Source organism: Cebus imitator, unplaced genomic scaffold, assembly GCF_001604975.1.
Source record: "Cebus imitator isolate Cc_AM_T3 unplaced genomic scaffold, Cebus_imitator-1.0 Scaffold112, whole genome shotgun sequence".
Taxonomy (NCBI): Eukaryota; Metazoa; Chordata; class Mammalia; order Primates; family Cebidae; genus Cebus; species Cebus imitator.
Genome location: NW_016107427.1, coordinates 2,700,334 through 2,718,997, shown reverse-complemented (window position 1 = coordinate 2,718,997; position 18,664 = coordinate 2,700,334). Strand labels below are relative to the sequence as shown.

Below are 18,664 nucleotides of genomic sequence, written 5' to 3'. Positions count from 1 at the left end.
TGCAACCTCTGCCTCCCTGCAGCCTCCACCTCCCGGGTTCAGGAGATTCTTGTGCCTCAGTGTCCTGAGTAGTGAGTACCTGGCATTACAGGTGCGTGCCACCAGACCTGACTGACTAATTTTTGTATTTTTAGTAGGGATGAGGTTTCACCATGTTGGCCAGGCTGGTCTCAAACTCCTGACCTCAGGTGATCCACTTGCCTCAGCCTCCCAAAGTGTTGGGATTATAGGCGTGAGCCACCGCACTGGCCTAGGAATTGCTCTTTGTTTTTAGTGTTTTTAAGATAAAATACATCATAAGTTCACACTTTTTGATTAAAACTCAAGGCTGCAGAGTTTTAATTAACAGCTCCACCTTCTATGTTTTCTTTTTTCCACACTGAAAATCCCAAATCTCATGGGTATTTGAGGAGGATAGAGTTAGAGGTTCTCAAGCTCATGCTGCTTCAGTCACCTGGAGGGCTTGTGCACACACAGATGGCTGGATCCATTCCTTGTTTCTGAATAAGCAGGTCTGGGTGGGGCCTGAGAATGAGCATTTCTAACAAATGCCCAGGAGGGCCGGTGCTGCAGGGCCAGGGGCCACTGAATAGAGCATCATGGGATTGTGCGGTTGCTTTATCCTGCATTACACAGTCTCTGAATAACACCATTAACTCCATCATCAACAATAGGACTAGTGAACACCCATCTAGAACTGTTTCTGGCAATTCTTCTTGGCATTTGGATATATCCCACAAGGAATGAACTGTCAAATTACTGCAGTTTTAAAGTGACTTGTCATAGTTCCTCTCTCTGAGATTGTACCACTGAATGTATATGTATGCATCTAGGTTCACTTTTTTTTTTTTTTTCCTGATTATTTTTAGGGAAAACCTTAAAAAAGCTAATTGCTTTATAATTATATAAAGTATTTACTTCCAAAATTAAATCTACAAAATGAGGTCTATTTAAAGAAATCTTGTATGCATTCTGTCCTCTCCATGCTAACCTCCTGACTTCCTCGATCTCAATTTGTTATGGTTTGTCCTTCTGTATAAAAAACATTCAAACATATTTGTATTTCCCTTTCTTAGCGAAGACATTGCCAGCTGCAGACACTGTTCTCACCACACTTTCTCCCGGACTCCACTCCCCACTAGGAGTATGTTGACATCATTCTCGAAGTCCATGATGTAGATGTACCATGGTTTATTCTGCTAGTCCCTTGGTGGAATTTGAGTTGTTTTGTCTTTGATTATTTCCGGTAGTTGTGCATAGATTGTCTGTAACTTTTCTGATGGACGTGTTGGGGTGGAGCTCTGCAGGAGGGGTTGCTGGGCTGAGGTAAATGGTGATGTCACTGTGCTGGATGCTGCCACAGCTCCCTCCTTAATGGTTGCACCATTGGGAAACTGCCTTTAGGCCTCACCAAAAAGGCTGTCCTGGAACAGAGGCTGCGGTGACGGGGAAGTCTGGGGAAAGAGCAGTTTGGCAACACTTCTGTCTAAAGCCTTAAGGCATTGGGGAGCCAGGAACAGGCAGGATCTCTTTTAACTTATAAATACAGTACTGTGGTTCAAACTGCTACAGTAATGCTGTGTTTATTTTAAAAATGTATAGCCTGTTAAAGGCTGATTCCTCAGTATTCTTACGTTTAGATCCATTTTTCCAGTCTTTTTGTTTTTAAAGTCTTGAGTTTTAAGTTTGATCTCTGAGGGCTAGAGAAGGCAACTTGTTTCCTTGATTAGAAGAGTTCATTCAACAACTTAGCATTCTTGGCCTGTGTGTTCTTGTCGTTTAAGTTAAAACAGAAAAAGACTTTGGGGCTTTCTGTCTGGTGACTAGTCTTCATGTGTAGCAGTTCCTCTTCTGCGAATTTCCACAGCAGAAAACTTGATGAACACTAATGTATCAGTTTTCTTTTGATCCCACCTACAGAGTGTAGTATTGTCATACAGACAGGATGCTGGGAGAAAGAACAGCAGAGGGAGAGTGTGTGTGTGTGTGTGGTGTATGTGTGTGTGGGGTATGTGTGTAAGAGGGAAGGTAGAGACCACAGGAAGCACCTGGAGGAGAGCCAGGCCGAATGGGCGTAACGTTAAGCCAGCGATGAAATGACAGGGGGTACTGGGTACTTTAAACTTGGCCTTTAGACTTGGAGGTGTAGAACCGTGGGAGGGTTCATTTGCTGTACTTCTCAGATCTGTGCCTTCTAATGAAGGAAGGACAGTGTCTATGCTAGAAGTGTGGAGTCAGTTGCTTCGTCATTTTAGGGGATAGGCTGAACCTTGCTTTCTACCTAGAGAATCTGGATAACATCTGGATCCTTTTTTATGCTTTCTCATTGACTTTCACTCCCTGCCCCCACCTCCAAATGCGAAGGCCTTTCACGGACAGATGCTCTGGGAGGAGTGCTGGGGAGGCTTCCATACCCATGATTATGCATTTGATGTTAGTTTTTGCCATGAAAGAGCTCCCAGTCTGAAGCATTAATTTTCATTACTGCCTCGACATTATACACGAATTATAGCTAATCTACTTTATGCATTATTGAACAGGCTGAGGTGACTTCCCAGTTTGTGACCTTGGATTTTTTTATTGTCCATTTGAAAGCCTGTTTTACCAAAAGCCATTGAGGAGAAATTAATGATGTATGGTCTGTGGGCAAGCACATAGGTTCTTAGGCTTGAAGACAATGCCCTCTCTAACCCATTGCTTTCAAACAAGACTGGACTGCTTAACGGTGGATTGCAGCTCGCTTTTGTTAATAGGCTTAAAAAATCGTTATTTCTGGAAAATTTTCTGTAAAGCAAATCTTAGATAAATTACACATTTCCTTTGACTTTTTTGTTCAGAAATAGAATCATAGAACCTTGCTTGGAGGGGCCTTAGTATTAGTTCATCTCCAGTTCTAGTCCAGTCACTCCACTGCTTTTAGTCCCAGCTGGGAGGTGTTCCAGCCGTGGGTTGAGGGCCTCCAGATGCGGGACACTTTCTGTCCTCCTTCACCCCTCCACCCCCAGGTTATTCTTTCTCAGCCCATAGCACTCCTGGGTTGAGCTAAACCATCACTCTGTCTTTCCCACCCGTTAGTGCTCTGCGGCCTAAGAAGCCCTGCAGAATAAAGCAAGCCTTTTAAACCATGACAGCCTAGTAGAGGGCTGAGGACAGTGCCTTCCTAACGGGTTGAAACACTGCCAGTGTCTTCAGCAGTTTAAGATCAAGTGAGAGATGCATTTTATTAGAAAACTTTCTGTTACCCTTACCAAGATTATACTAAAGAATTTGAAGAAAAATTGTAATGTACCAGAGCATCAACAAATATTCAGACTCTTTATGTCAAGATTTGTTTTCTCCAACATAAATCTCCAAATAAAAATATTGACTTTGAAAATATATAATGTCAAGTATTTAGGAAAGTGACAAACCGACTGAACATTCTGTTTTTCTTTGCCAGTCTGTCATGGTTATAACTTCCTGATCCGTTTATACTTTTGTGATAAGTAAGACTGTCACAGCTTTGTGTGTTCAAGAATTGGTACAATAAAAAAGATTGTCATATGTAAAATTTTTGGTGCCGCAGAAGAAGTAGTGCTCAAATATAAATTTCCTCAGCAAGGCAATTTGCTTCTGTAGAAGGGTGTGTCGCACAGATGGAGCAGTGGCAAGCGCACACCTGGACAAGGAGGGGAAGGGGTTCTTATTCCTGACACAAGTCACCCCTACTGCTGTGTTCTTCCTCTATTGGCTACGGTTAGACCGAACAGTCTGGACTAACCTTGATAGGCTATTTTAAAGAGAGAAGGGGTACAAGTTGGAGTGGCACAGTGGGTAGTTTGGTGGGAAGGATGGTTACGGGCAGGTCAGAGCAGGTTGCCGGGGGTGACCTAGGTCAAAGCAGGTGACCAGAGCAGCTGACTGGAGCCAGGTGACCAGGATGAGTCAGGACGGAGCAGGGGACCGGACTAGTTCTGATTAGAACTGGTGGAAAAGGTTTGCTGAAACTACAAGGGAGTTAAACTTTAAAATGGAGGACAAAGAACTGAACATACTGACATACTGATTCTTTAAAGAGAAACTTGGGGTTTACTACATCTAAGAAGGTGACAGAAAAGTTCACTCTATACACAGAAGGCAGTTTGGAACCTGTATTTTCAGCCAGACTTTTTGTTCTTGTTGTTTTGAGGCGGAGTCTTGCTCTGTTGCCCAGGCTAGAGTGCGGTGGTGCGATTTTGGCCCACTGCAACCTCCGCCTCCTGGGTTCAAGCAGTTCTCAGCTTCAGCCTCCCGAGTAGCTGGGATTTCGGGCGTCTGCCACTACACTTGGCTAATTTTTTGTATATTTTTTTTTTTTTTTTTTTTTTTTTTTTGAGACGGAGTTTCGCTCTTGTTACCCAGGCTGGAGTGCAATGGCACGATCTCGGCTCACCGCAACCTCCGCCTCCTGGGTTCAGGCAATTCTCCTGCCTCAGCCTCCTGAGTCGCTGGGATTACAGGCACACGCCACCATGCCCAGCTGATTTTTTGTATTTTTAGTAGAGACGGAGTTTCACTTGGCCAGGCTGGTCTTGAACTCCTGACCTCGTAATCCACCCGCCTCGGCCTCCCAAAGTGCTAGGATTACAGGTGTGAGCCATCATGCCCAGCCAAGCCAATCATTGTTAAAACAGCTGCTGCAGAATAAGTGGTAAACTTAATAGAATTAAGAAGTTGGGAAGGAGCACAGAGCAGTATTAAGTCCCAAGCCAAGCTACCTGGGTTCAAACCCCAGCCTTGGTGCTCATTTGCTTGGCCTTGGGCCAATTAGGGGAGTTATTGGTGCTTTGGGTTTCCATATGAGGGTTCAGAGTGTGCACAAAGTGCCGTCTAGAGGGACAGTAAACAGGTGCCCTTCTCTTGACTTCTGTTAACTAGCAACTTTTCTCTGACCCTAATGTGATGGTATTTTGTGATGGGGCCTTGAGAAGGTGATTAGACCATGTGAGTGAAGTCCCCACAAAAGGGGTTAGTGCCCTTATAAAAGAGGGCCCCAGAGACCTCACTTGCTCCTTCCGCCATGTGAAGGCACAGCCAGACCAAGGCACTGAATCTGCTGAAGCTTTGATATCAGACTTACAGTCTCCAGAGATGATAAATATACGTCTGCTGTTGATAAGCCATCCTAGGTTTTATTGTATTTTGTTATGGCAGCCTAACAGACTGACATTGAGTTGATTGAAATGTAACCTGTTAAACTAAATCACTGAAGTCATCTTTTTGAGTTCTTTCCCCCACCATGTTTAATTCTTACTTGCTTTGAACATAAAAGGTTTTAAATTACACAAGTAATACATGAATGTGTGCTTGTAAAAATCTCAGGGAATACAGTAATAATTCAGGAAATAGCTAAGGCCTGTGTTAGTCATCTGATTGCATGTAACAGAAAATCCAATTACAACTGCATAAATAATCAGAAAACTGATTGCTTAATGTAATCAGACCCCAGAGCCCTGCCCCACTTTCCAGGGATTCTCCGAACTGGGCCTTCCTCAGCCTGGGGGCCTGTCTAGTGGGTCCGGTCAGCACCCTCCACGGAGTGCCCATGTCCCTCTGCATGGCTGCTGCTTGCCGTCCCCTCTGTATGTCTCTTCCCATTCAGGAGCTCCAGTGCCTGCTGTTCAGCCAGGGTGATGTTGTGCACCCATGCGCTCTGGGGATCTGCACAGCCAGCTCCCTGTTGTGTTTTGAGTTGCTCTTAGACATTATTTTCATAGGTCTCCTCTATCACCAAAAAACGGAGATCTTAGTTATTGAAATAAATGGCCTGAGTTGACTCTTTTAGTAAATAGCCTCTTATGTTAGAACAGTAAACTCGGTGACTTTCTGAACAGGGTTTTCTGAATGTGGGCACATGAATCTCAAGCCCCATTTTGGCTCTTAGTAGCTGCCTTATGAACAACCGAATTCTCACTGGTTTTGCTCATGCCTCTGTTGCTGTGGGATTAAAATGAAAAATCATCTGCAGGAAGGTGCTCTGTCTTGCAGTTCAGCCCTCAGAGCTCTAGTGACTTTTCTGCTTAATGGTCAGGTTATTTCAGGAAACTACAAAGCCTGTGTTGTTAATTTAATTACCTACTGCATGAGCCAAGATTGAATTCTTTTGGGCTCTTAAACTTAAGCTCTTCCCCGTCGTGTGCTGTTTCTCCATACCCCATTTTCAAAGGCATCTCTAATTTCATAAGACTTGATGTGAAGATTTAAGAGTATATTAAAATAATGCTTGTATATGCTGAGAAAATTGTGGTGGTTTTTCTTCACAATCAATGCAGAGCTTCAGTGAGTTGGAATTTGGCCTTCAAATCTACCTCAGGGCACTATCTTAGTGTGCCAGGGCTGCCATCACAGAGTCACACAGTCTGGGTGGCTTAGCAGAAATGCATTGCGTCACAGCTCTGGAGACCAGGTCCAGGCATCGGCAGTGTGGGCCTCTGTGTCCTCCTGGGGCCTTCCTGCATCCCTCCTGCCTGTGTGACCAAATCTTCCCTTATAAAGACACCAGGCAGTTGGATTAGGGCCTATCCTGAAGACCTCATTTTAACTGAACTGCCTTATCAGCTTTGAAGACCTTATCTCCACATGCCTGTATTCTGAGGTACTGGAGGTTAGGGCTTCAACAGGTAGATGTTTGTGGCTGAGTGTGTGTTTGTTTCTGCATGTGTCTCTGTGTGTGTGTCTGTGTGTGTCTCTGTGTCTGAGTGTGTCTGTGTGTCTGTGTTTGTGGGACACAGTTCAGCCCGTAACAGGTAACTGAGGTTAGATGGTCACAGGTCAGATCCCTACTTAAGTCAGATGACACTTTGCTACAGGTGGATGTGCTGCTGGACCGGACATCTCCAGGTGAACACAGGTTAGAGAGTCAGTCCACGATGGATGCAAGAGACGTTGCTGCTTGGTAATCTCCTTTTGGATGAGTCTTACTGTACAGCAGGGCTCCCTGGGGAGAAGAGCTTGGAGCAGGTGTCGGAGGCAGCTCCTCTTCTACTTTGTATGGATGTTATTTGTGTACTTACGTGAAGTAACTGTATTGCAAGGACAGTGTGTGAGAGAGAGACTGTGTGTGTGTGTGTGTGTGTGTGTGTGTGTGTGTGTGTAGTTTTACATAGAAAACCAAGTGGAAGAGGAGAAAGCTTCCATTTAGTTGGCTTACTTTCCACTTAGCAAAGAGTAATTATTTTTTATATATTAATCTTGGAACTGTTTAACAAGACAACAGAAATTGGCAGTCAAAATTAAGAAACCAGAAGCTAACTAAAGATTTTCTTCTTTTATTGATTTTTTATTTTTTTGAGGCAGAGTTTTGCTCTTGTTGCCCAGACTGGAGTGCAGTGGCGCAATCTCAGCTCACTGCAACCTCTCCTCCTGGGTCCAAGCGATTCTCCTGCCTCAGCCTCCCCAGTAGCTAGGATTATGGGCATGAACCAGCATGCCCAGCTAATTTTGTGTTTTTAGTAGAGACAGGGTTTCTCTATGTTGGTCAGGCTGGTCTGGAACTCCCGACCTCAGGTGATCCACCCACCTCAGCCTCCCAAAGTGCTGGAATTGCAGACATGAGCCACCACGCCTGGCTTCTTTTACTGATTTCTGAGACGACTACCAAATAAATGAACAAGATGAAAAGTGGTAAGTTCAAACATAAGCGTTGTTTTTGTGTTAACAAAATGTAGTCATAGTCCCTTTGTAGCCACTGTGTGCCATGCCTTGTTTGAGGTGACCGACTGTGTTAACTCATTTAATCCTCACTGCTGCCCCTCTGGCCGAGCTCTTCTCATTTTCCCATTTCCCTTGTCCCGGAGGCACAGGAGTGGTAAATGGTCTCCCCAGGTGTAGTCAGCTGGTCAGTGATGGAACTGAGATGGGAACCAGGCAGTGAGGCTCCCAGCGCCCTGCCCGCTCACCATGCCATCTGCCCAGAAATGTCATTACCCTTTCCCAGTGACTTGATATCATTATATGAGTTGCAGGAGGCTTTTTATTTTTAGGTTCTTGATAGCAAAATAAGCAGATGTGTTAATGGCACACATCAATTCCCAGTGATTTCTTAAAGGTCAATATACAAGCAATTTGGAAAATGGTTTTACTAAACTAAAGAGGATCCTCTGAGTATAAGAATTTTGTCATCTATATTAAAAGGTTCTTTTTTAGCTTAAGTGTAATACAGTTATTTTATCATTTTATGAGAACAAAATGGATTTTTCATTTCTATGAAAGTGAAGATAGAAGAGCTGAGCTAACACGGAGTGTGCAGCGTAAAGCCGGCTGCAAACTGGAGTCCCGACTTGTGTCTGTCACTGTCAGATCTGTGCTCTGAGCACGCTGGCCTTCAAAGCTGACTTTCCTCATCTGAATTGGGGTCGTGTTTGGGCCTTTCCTCCCAGGAGTCATGGGCAGGACAGAATGAGAGGGTGCCTGGCAGGTGCCTTGTGTAATATTTGCACATGGGGAGCCACCTATAAATTGTGGGTCCTTCTGGCATTTCGTTGAACAGTGAGCTGAATTTGGTGAAGTTTGGTTTCCTTTTCTGCATGGATTTTTGGCTATCTGGGAGAAAGTGGGGCTGTGGACCATAGCTCTGGCTGAAGTAGAGCCGGCTCAGTCTCTCCTTAGCTTTGTGCCCTTGGGGCAAGTTACTCACCATCTCTGATCCCCATTTTTTTTGTGGGGAAAATTACACCCACCCCATGGAGGTATCATGAGGGTTCAGTTTCACCACATCGGCCCTACGCTGGGTTTTCCTGAGGTTCGTTATATAGAGGCACAGATAGAGAAGAGTCTTGCAGTATCATTTTACTAAGCATAAAATGATCTAAAAATACCAACTTCATAAACTTTAGAGCCCATTTTACTTGTATTCACCTAAAAATGTGGTAACTGAATTTCTCTTTCTTCCCTTTACAGGTGCTGGAGATCAGAATTTATTTACCTCTGTTTATCCAACGCTCTCTCAGCAGCTTCCAAGAGAACCGATGGAATGGAGACGGTATGGGTTGTGTGTTTTTTGGCTGTATTCCTCCTTCATTTTTTTTGTTTTTTGAGATGGAGTTAGCTCTGTCACCCAGGCTGGAGTGCAGTGGCATGATCTCTGCTCACTGCAACCTCAGCTTCCCGGTTTCAAGTGATTCTCCTGCCTCAGCCTCCTGAGTAGCTGGGATTACAGGCGCATGCCACCACGCTGGGCTAAATTTTGTATTTGTAGTAGAGACGGGGTTTCACTCTGTTTGCCAGGCTGGTCTCAAACTCTTGACCTCATGCCCCCTCTCTTCATTTTTTTTTAAAAAGTGCATTTTTAAGTAAGTATATGTTGTTCAGACATTTATGTGAACAAGCAAAGTAGCACGAGTTGAAAGCCTCAGTTCTAAAGAAACAGAGTGACCTCACGTAACCTGGCACCTTGATCTTTGAACTTCCCAGCCTCCAGAACTGTGAGCGCAATAACTTTCTCTTGCTTAGAATTTACCCAGCCTGTGATATTCTGTTATAGCAGCAGACAGCAGACGAAGACATGGATGTGTATGTGTTGGTGGGGTGTGAGGGGGTAGAGAGAGAGAGAGAGAAAAAACCTTTTTAGTACTCTTTGTATTAAAGTATGTATCTTGGCTGGGCACAGTGGCTCACACCTTTAATCCCAGCACTTTGGGAGTTTGAGACAGGTGGATCACCTGAGGTCAGGAGTTCGAGACCATTGTGACCAAGTGGTGAAACCCTGTCTCTTCTAAAAATACAAAATTAGCTGGGTGTGGTGGAGCATGCCTGTAATTCCAGCTACTTGGGAGGCTGAGGCAGGAGAATTGCTTGAACCCAGGAGGCAGAGGTTGGAGTTTTATTTATTTATTAAATAAAATAAAATAGTATGTATTTATTACTTTGATAAAAAGCATAAATTTAAAATTAATTGATTGGATCTAGGAAATGAAAATTGAAACAAAGTTTACCAGATGTGCTGAGCAAGCTGTATAGCTGAAAAGCAAATTAGTGAGCTGGAAGAGTTGAGCTTAGACACTTTGTAGATCAGTGCTAAGAGCAGGAGTGGGAGCGCATGGAAGAAAAGCTGGCCCTGGAGGATGACTTGAGAAGCTCCAGGATCTACCTGAATGGCGTTTCAGAAGGAGAGTGGAGGGAACAGAGGACAGGTGACATTGGAAGAACGGCTATCAAGATTCTTCCAGAAGGGAGTCAGGATACTGCAGGAGCCTGGTGAATATCAAGGAGAATGAAGTAAAGAAAGCAAACAGAAAACCACGCCAGGGAATCAGAAGAGGAAGAAGAACCAAATATAGAGTTTCTAACAGCACCATTTAAAATGCAACATAAAATACGTTTATGAGCAGCCCCATCATAGTCCTGAGGGAAAATACCCAGACCCTACAATTCTTTATCATTCACAGTGTTGTCCTGAGTGAAGACGGTGTCACAGCTTCCCACCCTGAGGGCCTTGCATCAGCCACTGGTGCTGAGAAGTTTTTCTCTAGGCCTCCGGGTGGCCATGTTGGGCCCAGGATGGCTGGGGTTTCTGCTCCATTGCTTCTGTGTGCAGAAAGCCATTTGTGTCTACCGCAGAGTCCCATTCAGTTACCATGTTCATTGCTTGTCCTGACGTGGAGACAGGTGCACTGAAGTGAATAAAAGTATTTTCAGACATCTGTGAGATCAGAAGCCTTGCCATTCTCTGAGTAATTAAAGGATGTATCCCAGTATGAAGGAAAATGAACCTGGAGACCCAGGGTGAAAGCAATGTCTGCCAGCAACATGGCATGTTTTGCTGAAGTTAAGATGTCACTTAAAAACAAAATCTAAAATTTCAGATGTGTGTGAAGCAGAACAGAGAGAAGGGAGAATAGTCTTCAACTTTAGTCTTTGTAATAAACCTTATGTTACATACTAAGAATTAAAGTGCAGCCAATGGTAGAATAGAAATAGATGGTAAGACTTTCAAACTGGCAGAGAGGAAAGATGGAAAAAGAAAACTTGATTACCAGAGGACAGGGAAAAATAGAGCTGGCAAATAGGAAATGCACATATTTGAGCATCAGCGTAATCACATTAATGATGGTTGGTTTTAACTTAGTAAACACAGCATCCTTAGATTGGATAAAAAAGCAAAATTCAGCTATAATATTCAGAAGAGACGCAGCTGCTAGGAGTGAGAAGAACAGGTGTGGCACGGAGATCCGTGCGGTGCGTTCACTTTTAGAAGCATCATTAGTTCGTCACCGAGAGCCTTGGAGGAGATGCAGGGGCTTGTGGGATTTCTTGATGACTTCTTCTTGGGTTGAGAATAAAATAGAGGTTTGTACTGCTATATTATTTGTGCTCTGCAAACAAAAATCTGTCATTTTACAGCAAGTAATTTTGTTTCTTGGATAAAATACAAGTTGTTCCAAAAATACTAATGCAACCCTAAAGCTTTCATAAGTTGAAGCTGCACTTTGGACATTTGGGACACATTTTTCTTCTTTTATGGTGACATAATTATAGATTCAGTTACGCTAAAACCCATTGTTAAGCCTGTAGTGGTCCTGGTTAAATGGAATACTTGGATGAATGTATTACCGTGCCTGTATCCTTGAGGAAAATGAAAGATTTTATGGAAATAGAGCTTTGACATGTACATGTGAACTCTGTTTAAAATAATTCAGAGTGATTTTGAACAGAATGTGTAGTTATGATTTGGGGTCAGTATATATGCTCTGAACTCATGGATGCAATTACGTTATTTGTTGTCCTGTGTGCCCTCTTGTGATGAATGTTGTTTAGTTGTTTTCTCAGTGACTTCAAACAACTGTTTACAGGTCCTATGGCCGGGCTCCCAAGATGATTCACCTAGAGTCTAACTTTGTTCAGTTCAAAGAGGAGCTGCTGCCCAAAGAAGGAAACAAAGCTCTGCTCACGTTTCCTTTTCTCCATATTTACTGGACAGAGTGCTGTGTAAGTATCAGGGAGGGGAGGAAGCGCGGTGGGATGGGTTGAAAATTGATGGGGCTAGGCTTTGTGGAGGCAGCTGGCATTTTTCCAATGTACTTTTTCATGTACTGTGTTTGGGTCGTCCCTTCATCCCTGGGCCAAGTGTTGGGGGGTTGCTGTTGCGTGTTTGTGCCTGGGTCTGGTGTGCTGTGCTCACTTTGGCCCCCAGCGCAGTCCTGTTCCTGTGTCTCCAGTCTTGTGAGCTGTCTCCCTCTGCCCCGTGGCTGCTAGGCATAGCCTGAGCTGTGTTTTGTTCTCATGACACCCATGTTCCCATCCTGGCTCCATTGTCCTTGGTTATACGTGTTGTCTCTTCTGCCTGCATGTGACCCTGAGGCCAGGACCATGTCCTTCCCCCATGTTGCCGTGCCTGGGCAGGAGGTGCCCCGTGACTCGGTGGAACCAGCGGGTGTCAGCGCCACCACCGCCACAGCCTTCATTTGTATTTTCCAGTTGTGTGTTCATGAATCTAGAAAGAACCTTTTCTTTCTTGACACACTTCTCCTGTCGTGAACCAATAGAAAATGCTATGGGGCATTTCTTTCTGTGTATTTTGACTTAAATAAAGCAAGATTTAGCAGCAGAGAAAATATGTAGATTATTACACGCCATGGCATTGTAGCCTCCACCTGAGGCGCGGAGGGAGTTTGTGATTTGAAACAGGAGCTATAAGTCTGCACCTGGTTTTCCTCAGACTTCACCTCAGGCACCCCTTCTCTGCTGACTTTGCTCTGCCTCATTTCCCAGAGGCGCCACACAGGTGGCGCTTATCCCCAGCAGCCAGTGAGGACACACAGGAGGTGTTTTCCACCAGGGAAGCCTGCCAGAGACTCCGTGCCCAGGGTTTTCATCGGGCTGCTCCTTAGGCCGCCTCTGCCTGGCGTGCACTGACACCCCACGGTTCCAGAAAGCAAGCGTTTAGCATAACTGCGCTGAGGGCACCGACAGTGCAGGCCTGCTGAGCTCCTCTTACCGCAAGGGCTGGGAGCCCTCTTCTGGTCCAGGTTCCCAGAGGCAGCCCAGGGCCAGCCCCGTGAGCAGCCCCGAGAAGGATGCTGTCCCTGGCCTTCAGTGGCAGCTCTTCTCTCCATAAGCCTGGTTGGTAATGTTGGATTCAGTCACTCCTTTCAGGAGTTGTTCCGTTTCTCCCTGATGCGGGGCTGTTGTCCCTTTGCGATCAGTAGGCCATCTCTGGGGAGCCACTCGGACCACATAAGTGTCCTGCCCCTCACCCTGCGGCGATTCTTTCCTGAGCCTGTCTTTGCCAAGGGTGCTGACTTTTCCACCCACCTCCGTCAGCCCATCTGGGGAGTGCCCACGGGGCTTTCTGTTCAGGCAGTGGTCAGAGCAGTCACCTTTGCTTCTTCTGATGCTCATGTTGTTCCAGATTTGGCCATCAAGAGTCACTTCAGGCTGGCTCCTGTGTTCTTTTGAGCACTTTCTAACCATTTGTGGCATACCAAGATGTTTCAGGTTCTGGGAGTTCTTTGCCCTTGTGCTGGCATCAGCTGTGTCTCCACAGAGACCTGGTTCCTCTGGCAGCAGGTGTGCTCGCTGCCGTGGGGGCATGGCTCCTTCTGCACCCTTTCAGCGGGCAGAGTTGATGGGATGATACTGATGCCTCTGATGTTACAACCTGGAGGGCTCTTTCTTGCCTCTGTCTCATTTATTTCTGCTCTCAACAACATCAGCACATTTATGTATTTGCTCCATGCTACAATATGCATAAGATAGTTTCAGAATTGCTACACACATGCCACAACTAGGAACAAGCCTGCTGAAAACAGCTCCAGATTTGCGCAGCTAAACTGCTCCTTTTGGACAGTGTATATCATAGTGTGTGTTAACGTCTCCCTCAGCTTCATCCTTTTCAAGGTTTTCGTAGTTACTCTTGCATGTTTAATTTAGGTATTTTTGTTGTGATCAAACTAAGTTTATACATTCCCATGTGTAGAACTAACATATTCAAGATGTGAGACATACTCAGGAACAAGGGATGTCTTTCCTTTGTGCAAGTCTGCTTTTGTGTTTACAGTTTACTTTGTTAGAGATTTTTAAAATTCTTTTTTTTTTTTTTTTTTTTTTTAAAGATAGGGTCTTGTTCTGTCACTCAGCCTGGAGTGCAGTGGCAGGTTCTTGGGTCACGCAGCCTTGACATCCTGGGCTCAGTGATTATCCTACCTCAGCCTCTTGAGTAGTTGAGACTGCAGGGATGTGCCACCATGCCCAGCTACTTTTTTGTGTGTTTTTTTGTACAGATGGAGTTTCACCACGTTGCACAGGCTGGTCTTGAACTAGGTTCAAGGCATCCACCTCCTTCTGCCTCCCAAAGTGTTAGGATTGCGGGTGTGAGCCACAGCGCCTGGCTGATTTTTTTTTTTTTTTTTCCCCTGAGACAGGGTCTCACTGTCATCCAGACTGGAGTGTAGTGGTGTGATCTTGGTTCACTACAACTTCCGCCCCTCTAGGCTGAAGCCATCCTCCCACCTCATCCTCTCAAGTAGCTAGGAACACATCTGGCTTTTTTTCCCTTGTATTTTTAGTAGAGACGGGATCTTACCATGTTGCCCAGGCCGATCTCAAACTCCTGGCCTCAAGCAGTCTTCCTGTCTCAGCCTCCTGAAGTGCTGGGACTACAGGTGTGGTGGTTCAGTACTGAACTATATTTGCATTCCTGATATCAATCCCACTTAGACATAGTATTATTTTCTCAATGTGGTATTGGAGTCTATCACTTAAATTTTATTTAGGAGTTTTTGCATCTATAATTCACAAGTGGTGAAGTGGTGGATCAGTAACTTTTGTTTTATGCTCTTTTTTTTTTTTTTTTTTTTTTTTTTTTTTTTTTTTTTTTTTTTTTTTTTTTAAGTGGAGTCTCTGTTGCCCAGGCGGGAGTGCAGTGGCACAATCTCAGCTCACTGCAACCTCTGCTGTCTAGGTTCAAGCAATTCTTCTGCCTCAGCCTCTGAGTAGCTGGGACTACAGGCACACGCCACCATGCCCGGCTAATTTTTGTATTTTTAGTAGAGATGGGGTTTCACCATATTGGCCAGGCTGGTCTCGAACTCCTGACCTTGTGATCCACCTGCCTTGGCCTTCAAAAGTGCTGGGATTACAGGCGTGAGCCACCTCGCCCGACCTTATGCTCTCTTTATGAGGTTTGGGTATTGATGTTCTACTTAATTCATTAAAAATTTGAAAGTTTTCACTTACTTTCTGTTTCTGAAGTAATTTATGTAGCACTGGAGCTACCTGATCTCTAAGGTTTGATGGAATTTTGGGAAACTAGCTGGGCCAGGTACTTTTTTGTATTTCTTTGATGAAAATTGGTCTGTTTCAGCTGTTTGTTAATTTTGATAAACTACATTTTTCTTGGAAATTACATATTTAAGTTTTAAAATTTATTTTCATTGAGGTATAAAAAGTGGTCTGATTTTTTTTTTTTTGGCTTTTAAAATGTCCTGTCAGTAGTTATTTTCTCATCATCATTTCTTTTTTATTTTTTGGAGACTGAATCTTGCTCTGTCACTCAGGCTGGAATGCAGTGGCGCAATCTTGGCTCACTGCAACCTCTGCCTCCCAGGTCCAAGTGATTCTCCTGCCTCAGCCTCCCAGTAGCTGGGCTTACAGGTGCCTGCCACCACGTCTGACTCATTTTTGTATTTTTAGTAGGGAGGGGACTTCACCATCTCGGCCAGGCTGGTCTCGAACTCCTGATTTCAGACGATCTCCCAAAGTGCTGGGATTATAGGTGTGAACCACTGTGCTCTGCCCCCATCATTATTTCTTATTTTGTGCATTTGTGCTTCCTCTTTTTCTTCCTTGATTAAATTAGCTACTTCGATTTCCTCCTACCACCAGAGAACCAGGATTTTAATGTATTCATCTGATTTATTGTTAGTTTTGAAATATTTGTTATCTGTTTTCTACCTCATTTTCTACTTTCATTTTTATTATTTCCTTCTTTTTGTTTTCTCATGGTTTACTTTGTTCATTTTCTAGTTTTTGGGAGTTTGAAATGCATTTACTTTCATTCTTAAAATTTTATTGATACAGGTCTTTAAAGTTAATGGATTTTTCTCTGGTTACTACTTTAAATGTATCCCATTGTTTTACCATTTTTCAGAAATTCTTTATTTTTGATTTGTATTTCCCTTTCATTAAATAGTTGTTTAGCAGAAAGCTTTTTAATTTCCAGGGGAAAAAAAGATTAAAAAAATTTGTGTTTAGCAATTTCTAGCTTTATTGCATTGTGGTCAGAAAGTGTTTATATCTGCTTTATAAAACTTATTTTTAAAATTTTATAAATTTGACTATTGTGATCAGTTTTTGTGGACATTTCATGAATGTTTGAAATCTGTTTCCAGATTGTAATGTTAAATATTTACCTGTAAGACCTATCTTGCTGCTTGTGTTGTTTAGATCATTTGTATTTTAAATTTTGTCCATTTGGCCTATCCTTAACTGACAGTGGTGTGGTAAAGTCTTCTATTATTGGTGTGTTTCTGTTCCTCTTGCATCTCCTGTATTTTTTGTTTTGTATGAGTGGTTGATGTATTATTTGGTGCTTAGGTATTTAAAACTATTGCAGTTTTTATGGACTGAAATATGTCATTTACAGAATGGCTTTTGGGTAGTATATCTTGCTTACGGAGGCCTTGTCTGTCTGAAGATAGTTGATATTCTGTATTTTCTTTTAATAATTTTGTAACTGATATTTTATATTGGGACCTGTATAGCTTCAAGTTATTTTTATGTGGGTAGGAGCTGTGGGGGTTGAGGGTCTAATTTTATTGTCTGAATGCATAGCAAATTGGCCTAACACCATTTCATAATAGTGTGTCTTTTCTCCACTTCCTGGGAATGTCACTTTTTTTTTTTTCTTTTTTATTATGTCACCTTTTTTTAAAACCAGCATCCTGTATGCACAATATTCTGGACACTGTGGTTCTATTGATCCTTGTCTGTCCTGTGCCAGAATCAGACTTTTAATTATTACACTTTTATAATACGTATCTATCTTTCTTTTAAAATAAACCTTGTGGCTGTCTACATTTTCCCTTCCACATGTCGTGTGTCCAAATTTATTTTCTGAAGATGGCTGTATTAGCATACCCATCCCACATTCTCCTCTCTATGCGACAGTGACTTCCCTCTGTTGAAAGGCTGGGCCTGTGTTTCCTTCAATTGAATCTGGGTGAGCCTCTGACTGGGGCAGAAGCAACACTGTGATACTGGAGATGAAGTAATAAAAGATAACATGTCTTCTGCTGGATTCTCTCGGGATGCTTGTTCTTAGAGCCCAGCCACCATGCTGTGAGGAAGCTGAGCAGCCCCATGGGAAGGAAGGTCACCCAGAGGTGTTCAGCCTGTCCCAGCTGAGTCCTGCTGTGTGTGTTTTAGCTTCCAGCCTCCACATACCGCTGACGCCAGGTGGAACAGAGACCTGGGTCCCCACTATATCCTCTGTAGGTTGTAGATCCGTGAGCAAAAGAAAGTTTTAAATCACTATAGTGTGGAGTGGCTTGTTACACTGCAGGAGATAAATGGGATATCCATTGAAAAAGAGAAGGTTGGAAGCATTTTGATGAGGATTGCCTTGAATAAGTTGTTAATTCATTTGAGAAGAACTTTAATCATGAGTAAACTTGAATCAGGGAACATGGTATATATGTTTTTCCATTTTTTATGACTTTCTTTCTGCCCTTTCATTTCATAAAAGTTTTACATTTTTATTGTTAGCTATAGCTTTTGTGGCCATTTGGAATGAGACTTTTTTACCTTAAAATTACATTCTAATAGAGACCCTGTTTCTTATTTCAGTCTTATTATCATCTGTTTAAAAAAGGAGTAAGTTGATAATATTTAAGATATTAGATTTAAAAGTAAAACTCTTTGTTATGTTATTTGAGTAGTTGCTTTAGGATTTATGGAGTACATCTAACTTACCATATTCTTCCTTCAAGTAATATTATGCTACTTGATGCGTGCTATTCGAACTTTGTAAACTTTGTATCATTTACTTTCCTTTCCTTCCTCCCAGCCTTTGTTGTTATCTTATACATTTTCTACATGTGTTAAAATCCCATAGTGCATTGTTAATATTTTTGCCTTAAATAGTTATGCCTTGGAGAGATTAAAAATAGAAAAATAGGTCTTTTTTTTTTCTTTTACTTTTGTGACGGAGTCTAACTGTCACCCAGGCTGGAGTGCAGTAGTGAGATCTCAGCCCACTGCAACCTCTACTTTCCAGGTTCAAGTGATTCTTCTGCCTCAGCTTCCCAAGTAGCTGGGATTACAGGCACCCGCCACCACGCCCAGCTAAATTTTTGTGTTTTTAGTAGAGACCGGTTTCACCATGTTGGCCAGGCTGGTCTTGAACTCCTGACCTCAGGCCCGCCTCGGCCTCCTCAAGTGCTGGGATGACAAGTGTGAGGCATGGCGCATATTGACCCACCCAGTTGCCATTTCCGTTGCTGTCTCTCTCTTCCTTTGTGCAGATCCAGGTTTTCCTCTGACCTGGATGTCCTTCTGACTGAGGGTTTCTGTAACCTTGCTTGTGGTGCAGGTCTGTTTGATAAGTTCTTTTGGCTTTTGTACATTGAGAAATTCTAGTTTGACAGTTTTTTTTTCCTTTTATTTTATTTTATTTTATTTTTTATTATTTTTTTTTTTTTTTTTTTTT

The 18,664-nt window shown here is 43.2% G+C and overlaps 1 protein-coding gene across 1 annotated transcript in view; it reads left to right on the top strand.

Annotated features, from left to right (window-relative positions):
• Positions 1 to 18,664, top strand: part of TRAPPC10 (trafficking protein particle complex 10) — a 92,876-nt gene that overhangs the window by 10,921 nt on the left and 63,291 nt on the right. The window contains exons 2-4 of the mRNA XM_037741990.1: positions 8,917 to 8,998; positions 11,808 to 11,980; positions 12,149 to 12,177. Coding sequence (XP_037597918.1) covers positions 8,917 to 8,998; positions 11,808 to 11,980; positions 12,149 to 12,177 — 284 coding nt within the window. The remainder of the gene's footprint in view (positions 1 to 8,916; positions 8,999 to 11,807; positions 11,981 to 12,148; positions 12,178 to 18,664) is intronic.